At 48.6% G+C, this 22,167-nt stretch overlaps 1 protein-coding gene across 1 annotated transcript; it reads left to right on the top strand.

Moving 5' to 3' along the window:
* Nucleotides 1–723: 723 nt before the first annotated feature.
* plekhh1 (pleckstrin homology domain containing, family H (with MyTH4 domain) member 1) lies at nt 724–22,058 on the top strand. Its single transcript, XM_035532792.1, is given in 31 exon segments — nt 724–973; nt 5,503–5,671; nt 9,238–9,300; nt 9,460–9,609; nt 9,716–9,799; nt 9,883–9,943; nt 10,055–10,213; nt 10,330–10,964; nt 10,966–11,121; nt 11,250–11,328; nt 12,569–12,660; nt 12,816–12,963; nt 13,052–13,188; nt 13,317–13,427; nt 14,121–14,207; nt 14,580–14,738; nt 15,517–15,597; nt 15,715–15,894; nt 16,225–16,336; nt 16,577–16,689; nt 17,556–17,732; nt 17,834–17,931; nt 18,106–18,283; nt 18,460–18,615; nt 18,990–19,087; nt 19,159–19,300; nt 19,393–19,532; nt 19,729–19,858; nt 20,032–20,115; nt 20,743–20,889; nt 21,406–22,058. Coding segments are annotated over 30 exon segments (4,287 nt in total). The 5' UTR covers nt 724–973; nt 5,503–5,518; the 3' UTR covers nt 21,583–22,058.
* Nucleotides 22,059–22,167: the final 109 nt, after the last annotated feature.

The raw sequence follows: 22,167 nt of genomic DNA, 5'->3' as shown, positions 1-22,167 counted from the left end.
CCCTGTGTAGCCACAGTGGATCATTAGAAAACCCACAGAAGGGATGCTGGAATCGGTGTAGCTGAACATGGGCCTGGAGCATCTGTTCAGTGTAGAAGAAAACCAACAGTTTGCAGGTCAAAACCAGAAAAGCCAACACTGGCAGATAAATAGCTTTGCTCATATATCAAAGTATATGAGCAGGAATCCAGTGATGAGGTCCATGAAGTACCATGTTTATGTCCTATTTAGTATTTGAAAATTATTTTTCTATATGTTTTTGAAACTAAAACAATAATTATGGAATCAAATTTTGTGTGGGAACTCGTTAAGGTAATAGCTCTTAATGGGAATACAAAACTTAATGGGACATCACAAAACTCCTTAATGGTATACGACCGTTTTATTGCTCAGTAATGATAACTTGTAATTGCTAACTTTCACCAGGATTTAACAGTGTAAATCAGCGCTGGCAAAGCAAGGAAAAACAATTCTTAACCAATATACCAGTAATAAGGTTGTGACAGTAATAAGGTTGCGACTGTGTGAAAGAGAGCACTTAATGCAACATTAGACTTTCAAAATGCAAAAAAATAAAATAAATAAAAATAAAACTGCAAGATTTATTTACAGATGTAGAATATCAAACGTCGGTAAAACAATATTATTTGGAAGAACGGGCGAAAAGTTGCGCTCTGATGCAATTTCCTGCGCGGGGGTGCAGTAAAGGGGGCTTGGCTACCGGCGTAACCTGAGCCTGCGCTCGGCTCTTTAAAGGAATGAAGGATGAACTTACTGAATGGGGATCAGGCTCACCGGATTCTACACTGCAGACGAGAGAAGATTAAGAGGACGGAGGGAAGCAGAATGAAAGTTTTGGGCGGCAGGTTTCGGTTGCAAACGAATGCGAGTGAGCGACTTGTCAATGCGTGATGCGCCGCGCGTAACAGTTGCACGCCAAGTTTTGGCGGTCTAGAGAAGAGACAGTTGCAAGGTAAGTAGACGCCAAAGGACTCTCAGCGAGGACTTTCTTCTCATGGGCAGATTTTCAAGATATCTCGTCTTTAGAGCGCGCCCACGTCACGGACGGTCACTTAAACGCGAGACGTGTGCGAGAATATTAGGTTTGATTTAATTCTAGGACTTTTCAGACACTTATTTTGACCACAAGCACTAATTGTATATTATAGGGCGGATGACTAATAAATGTCTCGATTTATAGTTCTTATTTTCGAAACGTCTTATTCCACATCAGGTTATGCACTTTATGTATGCTGTTTCCACGACGTTGGTCACGGTCAGCCCTTAGTCACTGGCTGTTTCGGAGATGAGCGAGGGGCTATCCAAGTGGTCACACTCCATCCAGCAATTCGGCCAGGGTCTCGGACACCTGTGTCTTGTGACCATTTTTGGACAAAGTGAATGCAGGGCCCACCGTAGTCACGCATATTTGACCACGCGTTTTGCGCTTGCTCTTGGACACTGTTTCACAAGAAAAAGTGAAGGCAACTTGGACGCTGTTCAGCATCAGGGTAATTGTGCACATGTGTAATCCTGATAGCAGGGATACAGTGTTTCACCTTTGATTTCTTTCATGGTCACTTGCAGTTATTAGGTAAACAGCTGTTCTAACGGAATCGCGCGGGGAGTGTGCTTGCTATATGACCTTCCTGACCCCCAGTGTAGACACTGACTTTTCTCGAGCCTCGAGTTTCACCACAGCTTCTCCAGGAAGCAGGATTCGAGGAACTGTCGCTGAAGTGACTGGTTTAAGGTCCAGCAATACAGGCTTATAAATCGTAGGGAGTTTTCCTTTATACGCTGCATGCAGGCTGATATTGTTTTGTGGTGACATCCCAAAATGATGTGGCCCGGCTCTGGGAGGTTTGGTTTTTGTGTTTGTAGGCACACATGGAGTCGGTTCCTGTCCCCAGCAGTCTGTCTCTCTCTCTCTCTCTCTCTCTCTCTCTCTCTCTCTCTCTCTCTCTCTCTCTCTCTCTCTCTCTCTCTCTCTCTCTCTCTGTGTGCGTGTGTGCGTTTGCGTTTGTCATACTGCACTGAACATGTTTACACCTCAGCATCATGGAATGTCTTAGGCTATATTTACTATTTCTGCTGATAATGAGGTGGACCAGTCTACAGTAGCCTGTTATTAGTCTGTGCAAGGCTTCCTTTAAACGAGACACACACACACACACACACACACACACACACACACACACAGCAGTGAAGTTTTAGGGGAGGCGAGACTCTAGCTTTGAATACAGCTGTTTGCCACACATATTCACCATAACGCGTACACAGGCTATTTATACTGGCCCTGAAAGTGCTAAAGCCTGCAGCAGATGTTTATTCTGCCTAAATATAAAAAAAGGGCCCTGGGCTGAAGCTGGTGTGGTCTGCCATGTTCACTGATGCAGCTTCATTAATGCCCTGCACGCTGAGCAGACCATCTGTTTTAGATGCATGTATCATGTAATGAGGAATGTTTGGATGCCAGCAGACAAGAGGCAGACTTTATGAATTAGAGTACGGATCTGTGCCATTGTTGTGGTGTTCCACGGCTTTACAGTTAGACACCTCTGGGCCAATATCACATGGCCAGTATGTAGGGTGGCCTGTCACGCTCTCTCTCTCTCTCTCTCTCTCTCTCTCTCTCTCTCTCTCTCTCTCTCTCTGTCTCTCTCTCTCTCTCTCTCTCTCATATATATATGCATATAAGGGGACCGGATAGATCATAGATTACATGCTCCAGCCTGTAGCACCACTGGTTGAGTGTAATAAAACACATACAAATACAATCATATACATATGTACGCATATTACACATGCACCCCCCATCCCTGCATGCACGCACGCACACACACACAGCAAATCTGACCCAGATCCACACCGTTTTTTGTTTTTTTTTCCTGCTGATTCGAGTAATGCGGATGAAATGCCAAATTCTTGGGAAACCACTTGGACCTTGATGGGGATAATCTGGGGAAAAAAAAGGATGATATCACCTAATCACCTGATTGCTTATATCACCACAGCTGCGTGCTCAGCAGAGACTGTGTGTGTATGTGTGCATGTCTGAGTGAGTGTGTGTATGTGTGTGTGTGTGTGTGTGTGTGTGAATGAGTGCATGGAACAATAGAGGAGGTTCTGGTGGACTAAATGATGCACTAGAGGGTTCCCGCCTTGGACCTCCTGACCTCCACACACCCTCTCACCTAGTTAACTCAATTTCAGCAGCCTTGCCTGGGAGCGCAGTGTGCCAGATGCATTAGCCTTTCGCTTTTAAAGAGAAGATCAGATATCGAAAAGCAGCTGAAATCTATGAATCACAAACAGGTGTTCTGCGTCAAACAAAGGTTACACAAGCTACACTATACATCCCACTGCTGTACGCCTATTATTTATTACTTGGTTGTATTCATGTTAAAGTAACAGAAAGCAATGGGGTTCACAGGGTATTCTGTAAACATGAAACCTCACTGGCTCAAGTTAGGTAGTGCAAATTCCCCCTGGCTCCTGCACTGTGCTGAAAGCTGCAGCTTTTGATTTCATCTGACTATAAAGCCTTTCTTACAGCTCTGCTTCTCAGGAGCCGAACCTCTCTGCAGCCTCGCTTTCACAGAGCGCCGTCATGCCTTTTTATTGTGGAGGTGAATCTCAAGGTCCTGCTCACCACTCTGCTGTTTTCGGACTGGAAGAAGCTCTCTCGCTTGTGAAACAGAAGCTGGGTTTGGGTCACAGTCTTCACCAGCTGGGTTCATTGCCTTGTTGGAGGGTGGGTGGCCGCCATCATGAAATCCACCCTTCGGCTGTTTTGATGGAAGATGTTTCGAAGTTTTTGAGTCAAAGTCCGCCTTGGCAGTAACTTTCTGACTACAGCAGCAAATAAAGAGCCACGTTGGAAAGATATGTAGTGATGTTACCATGGCAATAGTAGATGTCACCTCCCCTATGAATGCTACCCAGCAGCTCAGTATGCGAACGTGTTGGTCCGCCAAGGCACTAGAAAGGCTTTGCACAAGCTTCACATCCAAATGGCTCATTCACAGCATGCTGTCGTGATTGGCCATGCAACGATAGTTATGGAAATGTCCCCTGTATCTGGCCCTGCCCCCTTGAACACCCAGTAGGATCCCTGGCAGGACCTGACGGAGAGTTCTGGTCAGAGAGCAGAACATCTCTGAGGAGCGCTTCTGTAATTTGCCAGTGGGGCAAAGTGCAGTGTTATATGGCTCTGCTGCCGTGCCAAGCATGCAGAGAGCTCCGGTCTTGCTCTTCCTCCACCCAATTTTATGGAGACTTGAACTGGTACCGGGTTTTTTGTTTGTTTGGTTTTTTTGTTGGTTTTTTTTTTTCCCTCACTGTCATGCAAGTGTTTTGATTTTCAATTGCTTTCTTGCTTGAACTGCGGCAGTGATGGCGGTCGGTTGAGTTGGTCCGGGGTTTAACACCCTGGCGCTTTGAGAGGAACGCAGGCCTGTGAAAATGCCCTGCTTTAGAAAATGGCTGCCAAGCAGGCCCCTCACAGGTAAAATCACTTCAGAGTGCCATTTTCCCACATTCAGGGCTCTCTCCATTCAGCCCCACACATTCTTTATCCCTTGTTCAGAGAAGGAGAGGACCCCCCCCCCTCCCCATGTCTGTAATAGGACTGTCATGCAGAAAGACACCATTGTGTGGGCCCAGATCCTGTTTCTCCTGGGGCCTGTAATTAAGAAGGGATTGCACAGGCAGGGAAATTTGGGTGCCTGCTTTAGAGGAAGGGCTCAGCCTGGGTGGATGAACTTTTCCAGAAGTGCATAGGAGGACTGGCCCCTGGACCCCTGGACCCCTGGACCGCTCACCTCCCCGACACCCATGCACTCCGTGCCAAGTCGCCAGAAAACACTGTCCATTCAGTGCACAGACAGAGGGAGAGAGAATGAGAGAGCGCTCAGGAAACAGGAAACCTTTGTTCGACTATGTCATTCTAGCATTGAGTTTGCTTTGCTCCAGTTACCAAGGTGATCCCCGAGACGTGCATGGCTTTGACAAGGGGGAGCAATAAAAGGAGGCGTGAACGCTTGCCGCCTGCTGGGTCTGCCGCCAGCGGTGTGATGTCAGCTGTGTCCTCACCTTCTAGGAAACGTCAGCTGGAGAAGGAAGCAACAGAGCCCTGGCTGGGATTCTGCAGATCTCCTGGCTGCTGTCGTAGTACATTGTTTGGCTGTATTAACGGCTCTGTGTTTGTGTGGCTGTTTGTAAAAGTCGTTGTAATGATTTGCAAAGTGAAACCAGGACCGAGGATACTTCGGTTTCCACAGAGGCTGACAACGTGTCTTTAGGTCCCTTTGGTATAGAAATAGAAAAATGGGTGGAAAGTAATTCGAAGAGGTCGTTGTCATGTTTCCAGATTAGGATTAAGAATACACACGCAAACGTTCAGCGCGATGTCATGCCGCTTTTCCACCAGTTGACCTTTTGGCTAATTTTCTCTCTCTCTCTCTCTCTCTCTCTCTCTCTCTCTCTCTCCTGGGGCAGTTTGCGGTGGCTGCAGATGGCAGAGGTGATGGAAGGCACTGTGGCAGGTGCAACGGTGGCCGTGCCCAGCGCTGGCGTGGACTGGCACAAGCGATGTGTCGCCCTCGAGATGCAGCTGCTCCGCTTCCGCCTGCAGGCCGGCAAAATCCGGCAGCTCCTGGCTGAGAAGGTAAGGCGCATGTTCTACAGCATGATGTATAGGCTATACTGACTGTTTTCTCTCAGTCAGCTCAACTGTAGCAATGTAGAGGTTTGAATCAAGGTCACCTTTGTAGGGGTTTGAAGCTAAGCCCTAATGATATATATCGTGGCAACTGAGAATAAATCCTGCTTGAATTTACAAAAGCACTCTGAAATATGCTCGGAGAACACCAGTCTGTTCTGTTCCTCCTCCTCCTCCTCCTCAGGGGAGGGTAATCTGATGCTGTCATGTCTCCTCCCTTATCCTCTCCTTCCAGCCCCAAGAACCTCATACTGTGAAAAACGCTTAACTGTCAGATTTGGCAGGGAACCCTGCAAAGAGAATCAGGGGAGACAACTGGCCAGTGTGAACGATCCTTGAGTGTTGAGTGTCTGTGTGTGTGTGTGTGTGTGTGTGTGTGTGTGTGTGTGTGTTGAATAATGTTTCATTGCAAAGTGGAGCTCCGTGCCACGTTTCCCTTGTTCATTCTTGGCTGCATCCTGTATGTTGAAGGAGCAGTAATGCTCGTTATCACATCGAGGCTCCTCTTCCTCATTTAAAAAAAGGCCTTTTATCAGCCTGATTGCTCATTACCTGTTGAAATGGCTGAGCAGAAGCAGCTTGTCTTTTGCCTTAAGCCGCGAGCTCTCTGAACAAACCATGTGTTGGAGACTTGTCTGTCTGGGTGATGTAGTTTATGAAGTGCTATCGTGTGTGTCATGCTAACTATGCTAGCATGGGTGAGGAGTGGAACGCCAAAGCATCAATGCCAAGAGGACATTGGCCTTATGCCATTTGTTTGTCTTTATCTCATCTAGGAAGGCAGCCAGAGTCTCTCACTGCGTTAAAGAATGTGTGCGCGCGAGCGTGGCCTTATTTTCTCTCTGTCTCTCCTCACGCCGTCAGCATGATGTTTTCTGTCTAAACAGTTCATGTGCGGATGAGGTCTCCTGGTGTCCTGCGTCAGGTCCTTGTCTCTTCAGACGTCACCCATCATCCTTCCTTCTCACCGTTCTTCCTCCCTCTGTCTCTGGTTAAGGACAAGATTGCTACTCCCTCTCTCGGGGTCACCAAGAGCGTGTTTGGTTTAGGCCGATGGACGAGGGAGAGGCACTCGGACGTTGCCATATTGTCATTAGGAGCGGTTTATACATTGACCCAGTTTACAGCAGGAGTGCAGGACACTGCTCGAGGCTGTGGGTGGGTGGGGGTGTGTCTGATTTGATTTATTTTTCCCTAAAAAATCAACAGCAAGTATGTAAACAGGAAACGCTTCCCATTACAAGAAAATAATCTCACAGTAGATGTGTAAAGTGTCGGGCCTCTACGAACAGTGTAGCTTGCAGATTAAACGAAGGCTTGAAAACATGCTAAAAAGATCGTTAGGTTACGTTTGGGTGTAAGCATAACAGAGCTAACTACAGTAGCAGCAATACAAGTGCGTGCGTGTGTGAGAGCACACAATGGCTCAGTGGTAGACTATCAGTGTAGATCTCTGCTCTACAAGAAGGTGTCAAACCGGAGTGTTAACCTGCCACAGCAATCTTCCACTTTCCCTGTCATAACGCTTTCACGCTCTCTATCCTTTTTTTTTTTTTTCACTGCTCACCCCGTCTGTCCCTGTCGCCTAGTTAGTCTGCAAACTTAATGATTGAGCTGAACGGCAGTTAGACCATGGCCGTTTGGGGAGTGATTAACGATTGCTGCGCTAGGCAACGGTTTCCCGGTGGAAAAAGGGTTAAGCTTTGACCGAGGACAGCAGTGACTGGTGCAGCACTCCCAAGCCCAAGCACACGGCCTGCTTGTCTCCTCGCGTCCTTGCGTTTGGATTCCTTTCGTAAGCAGTGACACATGCTTAGCCTTGAGGTCAAAGTTCGGCCAGACGAGACCACCCGACCCATCGGTCCCACTTGCAAACGCAGGTTAAGCGAAGCAGTTGTTGGGTTTGACCCCTACATCACCCACTGCCTGGACTCTCCACCCTTCTCCCATCCCATCATCTGAGTCCTGAATTGGGAGGGCATGGACGAATGGGCTTAGCCTTGTCTTTAGTCCCAGCTGAGTCCAGTAAGTTGAACTGGTGGGGTATGTTGACGCTTTAATGCTTACCAGTGCCACTGGGTTTGAGTCGTAGGGATTTTCCTGGTGAGTCATACCTCACTTGAGGCCAAATTTGTTTCATTCACTGTGATTCAGCTGAATTACCGGCTAATGCACAGCGAGTCAGGATGTGAGTGTGTGGGCCTCTCTCCAATGCTGGTGTGTGTGTGTGTGTGTGTGTGTGTCCAGAGCATCTAGCAGGATTCCAGTTTCTAGTGGGGTCCAGTGTTCGTTCTCGGGAGGCAAATGTGCTGACCCTAGGGTGAAGAGTCAGACTCGAGCCCTCGCTAGGCTGCTGAAGGGGTGAGCGAGGAGAGCGCTCGTACCAGGAGGCTCTGGGACGCCTGGGCCAGTGGGTGGAGGACTTGGGGCAGCGGGAGGTGTTAAAGGACAAAGCGGGTGGAGTACAAAGGTATAAAGGAACAAGCCAAAGGAGTTCTGGCAGCAGCAATGCTGCGGTTCCTCGTGGGACGTGCTACCTGCAGGAGTGCGTGCCCGTGTGCATGCGTGTTTGTGGGTGGCCTTTGGCCTGATTAAAGAACTCTAATGAATCCAAGAATGAGGGTAGAGGTCTGCCCTACAGAATGTGTGCCTGAAGGTCACCCTGCACACACAGCTGTGCTGTGAGTTTACTTTAGCATGCTTCCACCACACCGTCCTCTTTAGGTATACAAAAAGAGCTGATCTGGGAACAGGTTGGCACTCATTTGGGCCACTTCTTCCTCTCTAGTACTCTCTCTCTCTCTCTCTCTTCTCCCTTTGTCTGTTTGTCTGCAAACTGTGGGTTTCTTTTCCTTTCTTCCTACTCTAGAAAGCTTTTCACTGGACCTAATGTACCATAAATCCACTGACACTTCTAAAAGGTAATGAAGAGCTTGTGTGTGTGTGTCTGTGTGTGTGTGTGTGTGTGTGTGTGTGTCCACTTCCTACCAGTTCCATGCTGGGGATGGTTTCCGGCCATCACCATTTGAACATATACTGCTCTATATGTGTGAGGTCTAGTGCACTATAATGTTCAAGTGCTTGTGTAACTGGTGGGAGGTGGGCTTATGAACCCAGATATGCTGTGCTCACCTCCCTCCTGCCAGCTGGTCACGGCGCTCTGGCCGAGGGCTGGTCACGCACATTCCCACCCTTGCATGGTTGACACAGATTTAATTTAGCACCATCCATTAATGAAAACCAATCAAAGCTAAACAAGGCACTAGGATCTGTATCAGGCGCTGTAACGCTCATTTTGCCCATTAACCCTTTTCGTATGACTTATTACAGCTTGTTTCCCAGCTGGCGAGTTCCATGACGTTAACCCTTCTTTGGGAAACGTGGCCTGCACATGGTGGACCGTCAAAGCACCCACGTTTGTTTAAATCCGGCACAGGAACGAATTTGGCTGTGGTCGGCGTTTGTTTAATTCTGCCCAGTTCCGGTCCAAACGCCTTTGGTTCTGTGTGCAGATGCATGAGCTGGAGCAGAGAGTGAGCGAGGCTGACCGGCGGGCCGATAGCGCAGAGAAGCAGGTATGACCGTCCTAACCAGTCATTACTGCCTTTAGCTGCCTATAGCGTAACAGAAAGTCACATGTCTAAACTCATCCATTGGCTTCTTGTTTAAAAGCTTTCAAACTGAAAACTTTGATTAGTGTTTTAATGAGGTTTTGCTTCTCTACCCTACTCAAGGTCCAAATCATGGAAGAAAAGCTTAAATCAGCTAACGCGCAGCCCACTGAATCAGAAAGCTCCTTGTACAGCCGATATCAGGAGCTGACCAGTCAGCTGCAGGAAAAAGATACGACGATAAAGAGACTGGAAGCGCTGCTGGAAAAACAGGTATGTAGAGATTCCGATCTGAGGAAGACCCATGGCTATGTATGTCCATAAAAGCTCTCAGGAGGGGGATGAGCTGATGCACAGAATGGTTTCCTCTTATCTCCAGAGTTTGGTCCGAGCCCAAGAAGCCAAGATTATAGAGGAGAAGGCAGCCAAAATCAAAGACTGGGTTACTTTCAAGCTACGAGAGGTGAGTTATGTGTTAGGTCGTACAGTAATGCTATGCTTTCTCTCAAACAATTTAATTAAAGTCAGTCTCTCTCTTTCTCTCAGATGGAGATGGAGAACCAGCAGTTAAAGCTAGCCAATGTAAAGCAGGCGGAACACATTCAAAGTACTGATGCAGACATTTCTTCTGCATTTTCTGCTCCTCTCGTTCTTTTTTTTTTTTCTTTCTTTAGAGAGACTCATTACTCTACCTTCCCTGCCCTGTTGTCTGCTACAGCCCTGCTGGAGAGGCCCACATCACCTGGTTCTCCCAGGTCTCCAGATGCCCACCTGGTGCCTTCCAGCCCCCTGCACCCCCCCAGCTGCCCTGGTACACCCCCTATTCAGGATGAGGGCCAGAAATCGACAGGCATATCTGTGCCCAACTCTGCAACAGGTATATTTTTATATTCCGCTTTGAATAGTCTTCTCGCATAAAATACATGTTGTGTGTCTGTTGAGAGGGTCTGGAGTGTCTAAGTGAATGGTATTTGTGTCTGTTGTGCCATACAGATGGTAAGAGGAAGCCACTGGAGTGTTTGGACTCTATCTTCCAGAACGCATTAAAACACCCTCTTCTCCAAGGCCGAGGAGATGGCCTCCTCAAGTTCAGCCCAGAGAGAGGTGATGCAGCAGGCGTTACCATGGCGACGGAAGTGAGGGAGGGGCCTGGGGCTTCCGCAGCGGTCACGCGGAAGAGAGGAGCGGAAGGAACCTCGGACAGAGATCGCTCCTCTGACGAGCTCAACAGCAAATTCCGCTCCCAGCGCCTTCGCTCCTCTTCTTCCTCCTCCTCCTCTTCCTCCTCGTCCTCGTCTTCCTCCTCTGGCTCTGACACGCCTATTGCCGCTCCCAAAAGCCCCCTCCCTGTGTGCGCCCCTCTGTCTGTGGGCTGCGGACTTCGGCCTGGGCCTCCCGCACAGGCTCTGCCCTCCGGTGCCAGTATGACTTTGCCCAAGGCACGCACTCCCCTCACACCCCGCGACAGCATCCAGCTCGTGAAGAAGCACCACAGTCAGCCCCAGCCGGGCCTGGAGTGCCTCCACCAGGTCAGCGTCAGCATAGACATCGGCTCATGCGCGTGCCCGTCGCTGGCCCTGGCTTCTGTGTCAACGCTGGGGGTGGAGGAGACCGACATCGACGGGGGACCCCCCCGAGAGCATGGAGGGCGTGGTGGAGGGGTTCTCGGGAGAGGCAGTGCCCCACGACGGGGCCTCGTTCCTGGGTTTGGTGGAGGAACTGGAGAAGCTGGATCCAGATGCGGCGAAACCACCTCCTCCACCGCTGCACCGCTTTCCCTCCTGGGTACAATGGAGGGGGGAAGGGATTCACTTTAATCTGAAATAAGAGACTCAGAGACTGAGTTCAAAAGACATAGCTAGACGTCTGCTGAATTCCGTTTAGCTGACTGTCTTCTCGTGTGTGCCGTGTAGGAGAGCCGGATCTACGCAGTGGCAAAATCTGGTATGAGAGTGTCAGAGGCCAGCCCTGGAGCCAGGAACACGGGGAAAGGTCAGTCAACCAATCATCAATAATAATCCAGGTCCAAACAATCACAAACAAGTATCGCTCGCTGATGAGTTACCAACAGCACCACTCTATCACTAACCAATCTCCACAGCTATCTTGCGATGCATTTTAAACAGATGTAGTCAAGCTTGAGGTGAGGTTGCATCAGAATGTTTCTAGTTTTGCTCCTTTTGATGTGTCGGTGAGGGGTCAGGTTACCTCTCACCTGGGGGAACCTGTGCAGGTGAGGCTGCAATGCATCGAAGCTTCTAAGAGGCTCTTGGAGGAGGGTGAGAGTGGAAAGGCTTCTTTCTAATTAGCCCCAATGAAAGGAGGACAGCGGCGTGTAATTATCAGGGTGCTTCCCATCCACCTCGCTGCTACCATACAGCAGCCCGGCTCTGTGAGCTCTGCGCCTTGCAGAGGTTCGTTGCCCTGGAGACTTTAGTCACGAGCCTAATCTTGTCCATCTGATCTGGCTAATCCAGACTCTGAAAATTACAGCTCTAGGTTTGCTAAATGGTTGCTAAACCTCTAGAAGCATGGCCGGGGACCTGTGCTGTGAAAGGATTTGTGCTACTTTTTCACACGATATTTGTGTATCGTTAGCCCCAGTAAAAATAGGCCCCATTTCTCTTAGGAGTGCTCATTCTTGTTTTCCAAGTATATGTGGATATTCAAGTGGCAAGAAGGGGTCGTGCGCTTGATCGGTCGTGCCCAGCCGGTGAGTTGAGTGCCCGCTGTGAAAGGGCAGCGGAGAGACGTGGCGCCGTGGTGTGCTGGAGCTCGCGCGGCCTAACCTGCAGCAGGGTTAAGAGGCGTCTGTGGAAGCCATCACTGGACTCCTTTATTGCTCACAGCGGTTTCTTACTAGCTAGCCGGCGAATGTGAAACGTCCTCGCGTGCATGCGCTGACCATTACTAATGCATTACACACACATGCCTGCTTGCTAAGGAAAGGTCACAGTGGAGTGCTACCATGGCAACACTTGAGGTTAATGCTTTTGCTAAAGGGAAGCCAAACCTTGCCAGATTACCCGCTACTGACCAAGGGGACGGGTTGGAATTCCTCTCGCCCCGTCTCCTAGAAACGGGGTGGACGTTTACAGTGGAAGTTTAGTTGTTGGACGTCTTCTACCCAGATGTGTGAGGTGTTTTCCAAACGTGTGTTTGAGCTTGCGTGTGGTTCACCTGTGACATCAGCACCACGGTTCTGGGTGTCATTGTGAATGTCCCTGCACAGGGTCCGCCCTGCCTCAGTATCCTGCATCAGGTCCTTTCACCCACCTCATCTACAAGAACATCAGTGTGCCTGTCTACACCACACTGAAAGGGGTGAGGAAGAATACCAATATTTAATCAATATTAACCCAAGAATACCAATATTAATGTACAGCTCATCTGCTATGCTACATGGCTGAGTGTATCCAGTGGTGTGAACGGGGGGGGGATTTTTAACTCCATCACCCTCTGCAATACCTCTTGCCCAGAGAGCCACTCAGATCAGCAGCACACCTCTCCCGGATGAAGATTCTGGCTCGGAGGACGACAGTGGCTCACTAGCCAGTCTCCGCACCTCCACTCTGGGGCTGGAGAGGAAGAGCAGTACCCCGGGGAGCCCTCGTGCCGTGAAGAGAGGTGAGGCAGTGGCTTCATAGTTCCCGAACACGAGAGAATGGCATTGAGATAAAGGAGGGGCCGAAGGCTCAGTTCTCCTGTCCTCTAGGTGTGTCCATGTCCTCGGTCAGTTCCGAGAGCGATTACGCCATCCCTCCCGACGCCTACTCGCTGGACAGCGACTACTCGGAGCCCGAGCAGAAAGTTCAGCGCACGTCCTCCTACTCTTGCGAGAGCGCAGGTCTGGTACGTTTCTTAGTGAAGGTCCTAAAAGACTCTCGTGCGGACACTGTGTCAGTAAAGACAGAGTTCACGTGTGGTGAGAGAATACCTGATACATTTGACGCACACGCTTTGTGTGTGTGTGCTTGTAGGAGACTCTGGAGAAGTCTGGGTACCTGCTAAAGATGGGCAGCCAAATGAAGGCATGGAAAAGGCGCTGGTTCATCCTGAGGAACGGCGAGATCCTGTATTATAAATCACCAGTGAGTACATCACTGGTACTCTATGGTATGAGGAATGGAGAGAGCCTGTTTTATAAATCACCAGTGAGTACATCACTGGTACTCTATGGTATGAGGAATGGAGAGAGCCTGTTTTATAAATCACCAGTGAGTACATCACTGGTACTCTATGGTATGAGGAATGGAGAGAGCCTGTTTTATAAATCACCAGTGAGTACATCACTGGTACTCTATGGTATGAGGAATGGAGAGAGCCTGTTTTATAAATCACCGGTGAGTATATCGCTGGCAGATATCATCTTATAGTGTTCAAGTTATTACTTATTCTACTCTTTATTGTCCATATTGGTAATATTGTGGTGTCTGTTGTTGGTCAGAGCAGGATTGGCCCTCCCTTTGAGTCTTGCCTCTTCTCAAGGTTTCTTCCTCGTGCTCTACGGAGTTTTTCCTTAGCTTGCTCACTGGGGGCTCGGACTCGGGACATGTGTAAAGCTGCTTTGTGACAACAACTGTTGTAAAAAGCGCTATATAAATAAATAATTTGAATTTGAAGTTAGATAACATTATAACATCACGTAAGCCTAGTGGAATGAGGAGGGTGAAATACAGAAGTAGTGGGAGACTCATGGTAGTACGGTAGGGTGGGCTCTCTGAAACACTGTTAGGCTCCGTGAGCAGGTAGTGATGTGCACTTTTCTTCTGCTGTGCTCCAAGAGTGACGTGATCCGAAAGCCTCAGGGCCAGATTGAGCTCAACGCTTCCTGTCGGATAGCCCGTGGAGAGGCAGCACAGACATTCCAGGTGACACACACACACACACAGACAGAACATGTAGCCACAGCATCAAACGGTGTCCTTTATTCCTGCTGCAAGCACTTCATTTTGCAGCCAAAAGCCGTTATCCAAATCCGCCAACCCTGAGTTTACCATCACACTATGCTGTACGGAGTCTCTCTGCTTGATGTCTTTAAGCTCAGTATTCTTTTGTCTCACAAATGAATACTTCGCCTTCAGGTGTTTTACGTAGTCAGATTACTAAAATTTGCCATGGTGGCAATTATGCTTAATTCTCTACAGATGTAATTCTCTAATGATCTAATCTTTCTACCTCTGCTGTCGGCCTCAGTGATGATACTACTGTGATACTACTCGAACGTGTGTGTGTTGTGGTAGTTAATCACAGAGAAGAAGACGTTCTACCTGACAGCAGACTCCCCGAACATCCTGGAGGAGTGGATCAGAGTTCTTCAGAACATTCTCAAAGTCCAGGCCAGTGGGCCTATCACCATGGAGACACAAGCCAAACCCACAGTGCGTGGCTGGCTTACTAAGGTCAGTCTGAAAAGCACGAACCCTCACTATATCCTCCAACTAGTGAAATGAGGCCTAGAGTTTCTTGATGGGTTAATGCCAGCGGACAGAGGCAGTAGTCTCTGAGCACCCACTGTCAAACACTAGAAACCTTTTTTTGCATGCATGACCACTCCTGAAAGCATCTAGTTATCTGGTAAAATCAGCCTCCGATGTACATGGTTGTTATTTTAATAAGATTGGTCAGTTTGCTAGTAGTTGCCCATCTCTGGAGTAGGAGATAGACTGAGTGTGTGTAAGGGGTGGGGTGGGGTGAGTGTTGAGCTAAGCCGTTGAGAGAGATTCCTGGGTGGCTAGCACACGTTGAGACAGAACTGAGGTCAGCATGCTTGGAATTCTGCTTAGGTGGAGTACCTTTTTCTGAGGCTCTCTCTGGTTCCACATGCATGTGCACATGCTCCCACACACACACACACACGTGTGGGAAGCAAGTTCCTATGGGGGGGGGGTGTGTGTGTGTGTGTGAGAAGGTGCGTGTCTGGCCACATCACAGGAACTTGCTTGATGTTTCTCCAGCAGCTGACTGACAGCTTGGGCTGTAATATCTGGCCTCTTCCTGTGCGCATGCTTTGATGTGCTCTGGGAGCACCCAACATACAATCTGCTGCTGTTCCTTCCCTGGTTGTAATTAGTGTGTATGGCTGGCAGGGCAGACATGTCTGTGGAGTAATGCTGCCCTCCCATTTCTGTGTCTCTTTGTTCCTCACGTCCCTCCGTCTGTGTCTTGTTTGCTCTGTAGGTCAAACATGGTCATTCGAAGCTCGTGTGGTGCGCTTTAATAGGAAAGGTGTTTTACTACTACCGGAACCAGGACGACAAGGTCAGTCAATTCTAGTGTGAACGCAATTTTTAAAAATAATTCTTGTCTTACTGCTGTTGTAGATGCTGATATATTGTCATTATGTTGTGGTTGTGTGTGTGTGTGCGCATGTGCCAGTTCCCATTAGGCCAGCTTTATGTGCGAGAGGCGCGGGTAGAGGAGGTGGATAGGTCCTGTGACTCTGATGAGGACTACGAGGCAGGTGGGCGGGGCTTCCTCTCTTCTCACTGCACACTAGTGGTCCATCCTAAAGAGCAAAGCCCCACCTACCTGCTCATAGGCACCAAACAAGAGAAGGTAACGCTCATGAAGCACAACTGCATACAATTTACATACATACAAAGGGCCATTTGGTCCTTTAAGGCATAATTAGTAATGAGCATTCTGTTATCTTTTCTTATATATAGCGCAAAGTCCATATATCTGAATGGAACACAGTGACCTGCACTCTTAAATGAGCAACCAATGCGTTGTGCCTGATTGTAAAAGTGCGTTTATGGTACAAACTAGAAAGACTGTTGTAGAAAAAAGGAAAGGAAAAGAAAAAAAAAAAAAAAAATGCAGCCGAGTTTCCGTCAGTACGTGGACGTGGTTAACGTCTTCTCTGCTTCTCTGCGCCGTTGTCAGGACACCTGGCTGTACCACCTGACGGTGGCAGCGGGCAGCTGTGCCAGCCTAAAGGTGGGCACGGAGTACGAGCAGCTGATTGGCCAGCTGCTGGACGTGGACGGAGACCCAGGTGAAATGCTGTTTTTGAAGAGGGCCACCGTGTGGTGGGTGGTGTTCAACGTTGCTCCATGTGACGGGCAAAGAAATGTTGTGTAATGTCGTTTTAAATTGAAGCCGACAGTTTACATGACTTTGTCCAGACCCCAGTGTTCATGGCCGTTCCCAAGTGCTTAAAATCAGCAATCATGCCATTTTGATTTGTAACTGAATCTGTGTGTGTGTGTGTGTGTGTGTGTGCGTGTGTCCAAAGACTCTACTCTGTGGAAAGAGGAGGTCCTGTGCTTCAGTAAGGAAGGCTTGTGTTCCCCTCTGACCACCCTGCCTTCTGAGGCACTTCAAACAGAGGCCCTCAAGCTCTTTAAGGTCAGCACACGTTCCTCGCTCCTCTGTGCTCTTTAGCGCTCTGTTCATAGTAGGGTCTCGCTCTCTCTCCCCCCATTACTACTTCCATCTCTCGCGCTGACCCTCACGCATACAAATGCTGCATTCTTTCATTCCCCCTCCTCTCCTCCCCTCCACTCTTCTCTAATTTGGACTTTTTTTTTTTTAATCTCTTCAGATCCTCTAACCTTTTATTTTTTTTTATCAGCCACCTGCATGGTGGGCTATCTGAAAGCACTGCCTCCTCTCCCACAGTCAGATCAAAGGGGCACCCGTGACGCCCCCTACTCATTAGTGCCGTGGGAACATAATGGGGCTGGATTAGGCTTTGATTGTGGTGGACTTCACCTCCCACCGCCTCCATTCATTGTTTGGAGCCCCGCCCCCGCCGCAACTCCCCTGTGAAAGCTGCCTCTTCTTGAGGTTTCTACACAGCTGACAAAGTTTAAGTTCAGATCGCTGCAACCACTGGTCTAGCTACTAGCTGTTCTTTTGTTCAAGCCATTTTAAAAAGACATTTGATACTAAAGCAGAAAAGCTCCCCCCAGTAATGGAAGACAACTAAATCCTGATTTAATTTGCAGTGTAATTTCTGTAGGAGCATAAATAGTGCATTAATGGGGGGAAAAACAAAAAACAAAACACAAACATTTTCATATGCTGGCTCTAACTCCCAGACTCAGAACCAATGTGCAGAGCTTGCCATCTAGTGGCAAAGCAGAGATATAACAACGTCACGAAAGCAATACAGTGACAATACTGAGAGTATGCGTGATCCTGATGGTATTTGCACAACCTCAAACACACACACAGCAATGGGGAATGTTATTTATCTCCTTCTCCTCTAGTCGTGTCAGCTGTTTATCAACGTGTTAGTGGAGGCCCCCTCCATTGACTACCACACTTCGCTGGCCCAGAGTGCACTGCAGGTGTGCCTGACCCACCCAGAGCTGCAGAACGAGATGTATTGTCAGCTGATCAAACAGACCAACCAACGCATGCCAAACAACTACTCTCTCACACAGGTCTCACACACACACACACACGCGCATATTCAGCAAATGACATTTTAACGTGTTTAATGGAATATAAGCTTGCCGTCCCCAATCCATGTTTTCCGTGGCAGTGCTGGCAGCTGCTGTCTGTGTGTGTGGCTCTTTTCCTGCCACAACATCGCTTCCTGTGGTACCTGAGACAGTACCTGCAAAGAAACGCTGATCCCAGGTCAGACCTCCTCTCTTTCCGAGCGGAATGCACCCATACTTGAATAAATGCCCTCACACCCAGTACCTGTAAAGGGTTGACTCCTTCCTTCTGCTCATTACTGTTACGGTGTGTCTCGGGGAGGTGTTGGAATGATTCGTGTCATGTCCTAATGCGACCTGTGCATGTGTGCAGGAGTGAAGTAGGAAAGTATGCAGTGTACTGCCAGCGGTCAGTGGAGAGAGCACTGCAGAACGGGGAGAGAGAGGCCAAGCCGTCACGCATGGAGATTCTGTCCATTCTGCTGAGAAACCCTTACCATCACTCGCTGCCCTTCAGCATACCCGTGCACTTCATGAACAACACATACCAGGTACACCCACCTCTTGAACGAGGGCACATTCATGCACGCACACAAACGCGTCCGTCTCACGAACACTGCAAACACTGACACCTGCTGCTGCTGGTAACGGAACTCTTATGAGCTGCTTTCCATCAAGCCCTTCGCCTTCGGTGTAGTGTCTCTCCATTCCACCTGCGCATCTCTAGGTGGTGGGCTTTGATGGCTCCACTACGGTGGAAGAGTTTGTGAACACACTGAACCAGAGGGCAGGCATAAGGAAGCCCCAGCTCTGTGGCTTCGCCCTCTTCACCGACGACCCATCCAGGAAAGACCTGGAGTACTGCCTCCAGCCTGTGGCCAAGGTAAACCCCCCCCACCGACACTCCACACACACACGTATCTCTTAACCGTGTCTTAATTATGACTGAGCTCACTTTACTGGCCCGTAAAATGGAAGAATATTTCACTTCTCAGTCTTGCTCATCTGAGCCTCTCTTCCTGCAGAGGTCCAGCCGTCGAGAGACATCATAACTGACCGTTTTAATGTTATTTTTGCCCCAGTGGCCCCATGTGTTTGTGTGTAGCACCTACGGGTCACGCATGCATACCAGCCAGTGATCAGCACTGTGTGGTGTAAAGGGCACGTCATGGTGGCAGGCAGGGAGACTAAAGAGCAGACACTGGGGAGGAGTACTGTGTCCGTAGATCTGACAAAGCTTTGGTACACATTTGTCAGATCTGCGATGTGATCTCCAAGTGGGAACAGGCCCTGAAAGAGCTGCAACCTGGGAAGTATGAGGGGACACGCATCGTGCGTCTAACGTACAAAAGCAGGTATGTTTTAACACGTGTTCTTCTCTATAAACAGTAGCGGTTGCAACAGGTTCATATGCTATGTGGTGTAGGATCTGCTTCCGAGCACAGGCTAAAGGAGAAACGGAGAGAGAGCGCCTCCTGCTGGCATATCAAGTGAATGAAGAAGTGCACCAAGGTCACTTTCCTGTCAACAAGGAGCTGGCTCTGGAAGTGGCTGCACTGATGGCCCAGGTGTGTGTGTGTGTGTGTGTGTGTGTGTGTGTGTGTGTGTTACATTGTGGTATTTGGCTATGAAAGGTTCATATGGTAATTCTGCCATGCAGGTTGAACATGGGGACTTGGACCGGGCGCTGGCGTCTCCCACCGGATCACCCCAGCCTAAGATCCACCAGATCCTTCTGCAAGTTCTTGAGCGCTTCTACCCCAAACGGTACAAGCAGGACTGCAGCATGGAGCAGCTCAGGTAAACGGGCATAGCCCTTCCCTCAAGCACTGTGTGTAGTGCCCTCCATATGTCCACCCCCACCCCCTTCCAGTAGTGACAAAATAATTTACATAATCTCAAAACGAAAGATGTTTCCTGGCAAGCTTAACCCATGAGGACAAATGCATAAATTGTGGCTGTGTATGAGCCGTGATGAAGGCATCGGGTTGTACAGGGAGCTGGCGGAGCAGCTGGCCACGAAGTGGTCCGTCTTACGGGGGTGCACTTCTGCCGAGTGTGTGAGGATCTACCTGACTGTGGCTCGCAAATGGCCGCTGTTTGGAGCCAAGCTGTTCAGTGCCAAAGTATGCGTACTTCTTTTCTGTCCTGAAAGTTCACAGAAAAAAATAATAAAAAATTGACAATTAACTTCCATTGTTTTCTACTTGTTGTTAAACAGGGAAAATATTGATGAGGTGTATTCTCAATAATATAAGCAGTTGAGGCTAATATTGTTCCTCTCTCACTTGGTCTGCAGCCTCTACCCCCTTCTATGTTGGAGCAGAAGCAGGTGTGGCTTGCTGTCAGTGAGGATGGGTTAAGCCTATTAGATTACACCATGGTAAGTGCCTGAGTCTCTGTGTGTCTGCATGGGAACAACAAACAAAACTAAGATGCACAACTCTATTTCCCCACTGCTGTCCTCTCCTCAAGGCTGGGGGAATTATTTTTACAACAGTACTCACCCGTTCATTCTCTTGCCTGTTCTTTGACTTGCAATATTTAAAGGTCAAGCCCTTTTTTCCCCTTAGTTCTGTGCAGCCCACGGAAGTAAGCATGGAATGCTTACTCTGGAATGATTTTCTACCACAGTGGCTCCAAAGTCTCCAGCCCTGCTGGACGTCCTGGATGGCCGCTCGCTGGGTCACCCAGGCCTCTCTGCCTGCAGAGGTCCAGCCTTGCAGAGCAGGAATAAACAGGGTTGGCTTACCTCTGTAATTAGCTGCCGCCCAATACTCTTCCATTTTCAGACTGTCCTCATCCGCTTGCTGCCCTCACCAAATCCCTGTTAAAAACTCTGAGAGACTTGAGACGGCGCCCGTTTGATTTACGGCAAGAGTTTCAAAGCAAAAATGAGGCCATGAATGTCACTTTAGCACCAGTGGTACCGGTTATGCTCTGGGCCATTTTATAGACGGGTGGATCGACCATTGTCTCAGGTACTGCATGTGTGTTTCTTTGTCTGTAGCACCTGTTGGTCACCTACCCATACCAGTCAGTTTTCACTTTTGGGGGTTGCAAAGAGGACTTCATGGTGGTGATCAGCCAGAATAAAGAGCAAGCGCTGGGGAAGAGGACTGTGGATAAGCTTATTTTCGCAATGGCTAAACCAAAGGTAAGAGGGGAGAAGAGGCACTAGGACATTAGGGGATACCATGTTAACAATCCTGACATGTCATTTTGTACTAAATCAAAGAACTGCGTACATGTCTTTTTAATCATTATTTTCTAAGGTGGAGGAGAAATTTCATCTACACTATCATGGGGGTGAATTCAGAAAAAAAACAAAAAAAAACAAAAACAAACACAAATTTAAAAAATCCCAGTGCTAGCTTCATCCCTCAGCTTCAGTATATCAGGATGACAGCTGATGTTAAAAGCAGGTTTTCCTTTTACCCCAAGGTACCTTCAGCTATTCATACAGGCAGTGCTAATGAGGTCCAGTGTGTTAGTAGTAACTGGACCATTACAATGAGAGCTTGGGTTTCACATGTACTGTACCAATCTTGTTCTCTTTGGCCTCCAATGTCCAAGGACCATATTAAACACTTTAAATGTAATGGGTTTTTTTTTAATGTGTAGAATGTTTTCTACCTTCTGACTTGGTTCTCTCTCTCTTCTGACTGCTCAGATCCTGGAGTTGACCCTGCTGATGGCCAGCTATATCAACTACTGTGGTATTCCAGCAGGGGGGAGCCAAATGCAGCCCTCCCCACTGGGCTCTCGGGGAGACGGGAAGTTGTGGGACATGGACGGCAGGCACTTCCCCTCCATGACGTACACGACCAAAGGCCCCACGCTTTTATGAGGTCCCTCAAGGTCTGATAACAGTCAGCCTGACCTCACACATGGTGCTGGGAGCGCTACCTACAAGTGTCTGCTGTACAGCACTCTTAAGGGGTCGCCCTAGCCTAAACTGTACGCTGTATTTTACATTTGCACAGACTGCAGATTTTGAGGAAAGGGAGGACATGCCTGATCATTCAAAATGCGAAATGTGAACAGCTCAAATACCTGGAAAAATGAAGGACAGGCAGTCCCTTTTTCTAAGCTACACATTCCTGGGGCCCTTATGGTGAGGCACTCCGAGGGAGGAACTTTGGGGCTCTCAGCCTTCTCTCTTGCCTACTTTTAAATCTTTCCGTCATAACCGAGTTAAAAGAAATCTTGTGCTTGGAAAGGGGGAATGTGAACCACCAAATCAAGGTGCTTTCAAGGGTGACTAAGGTTGTTTTCACATGTAGTTATTTTTAAATAAACCAAACTCATTTCTGCAAAAGGGAATCGGTTCCAACAAACCTCAGTTCTTTTTAAATTCTCGGTACTCTTTCTGGTCCTCTTTAGCACTGAGATTTCAGACCACACGTTGTTCATATCACAGCTCCTTTAAAAC

The sequence above is a fragment of the Electrophorus electricus genome, chromosome 13, assembly GCF_013358815.1.
Source record: "Electrophorus electricus isolate fEleEle1 chromosome 13, fEleEle1.pri, whole genome shotgun sequence".
Taxonomy (NCBI): Eukaryota; Metazoa; Chordata; class Actinopteri; order Gymnotiformes; family Gymnotidae; genus Electrophorus; species Electrophorus electricus.
The sequence above is the reverse complement of the archived record's forward strand: the minus strand, read 5'-3'. Positions and strand labels throughout refer to the sequence as shown.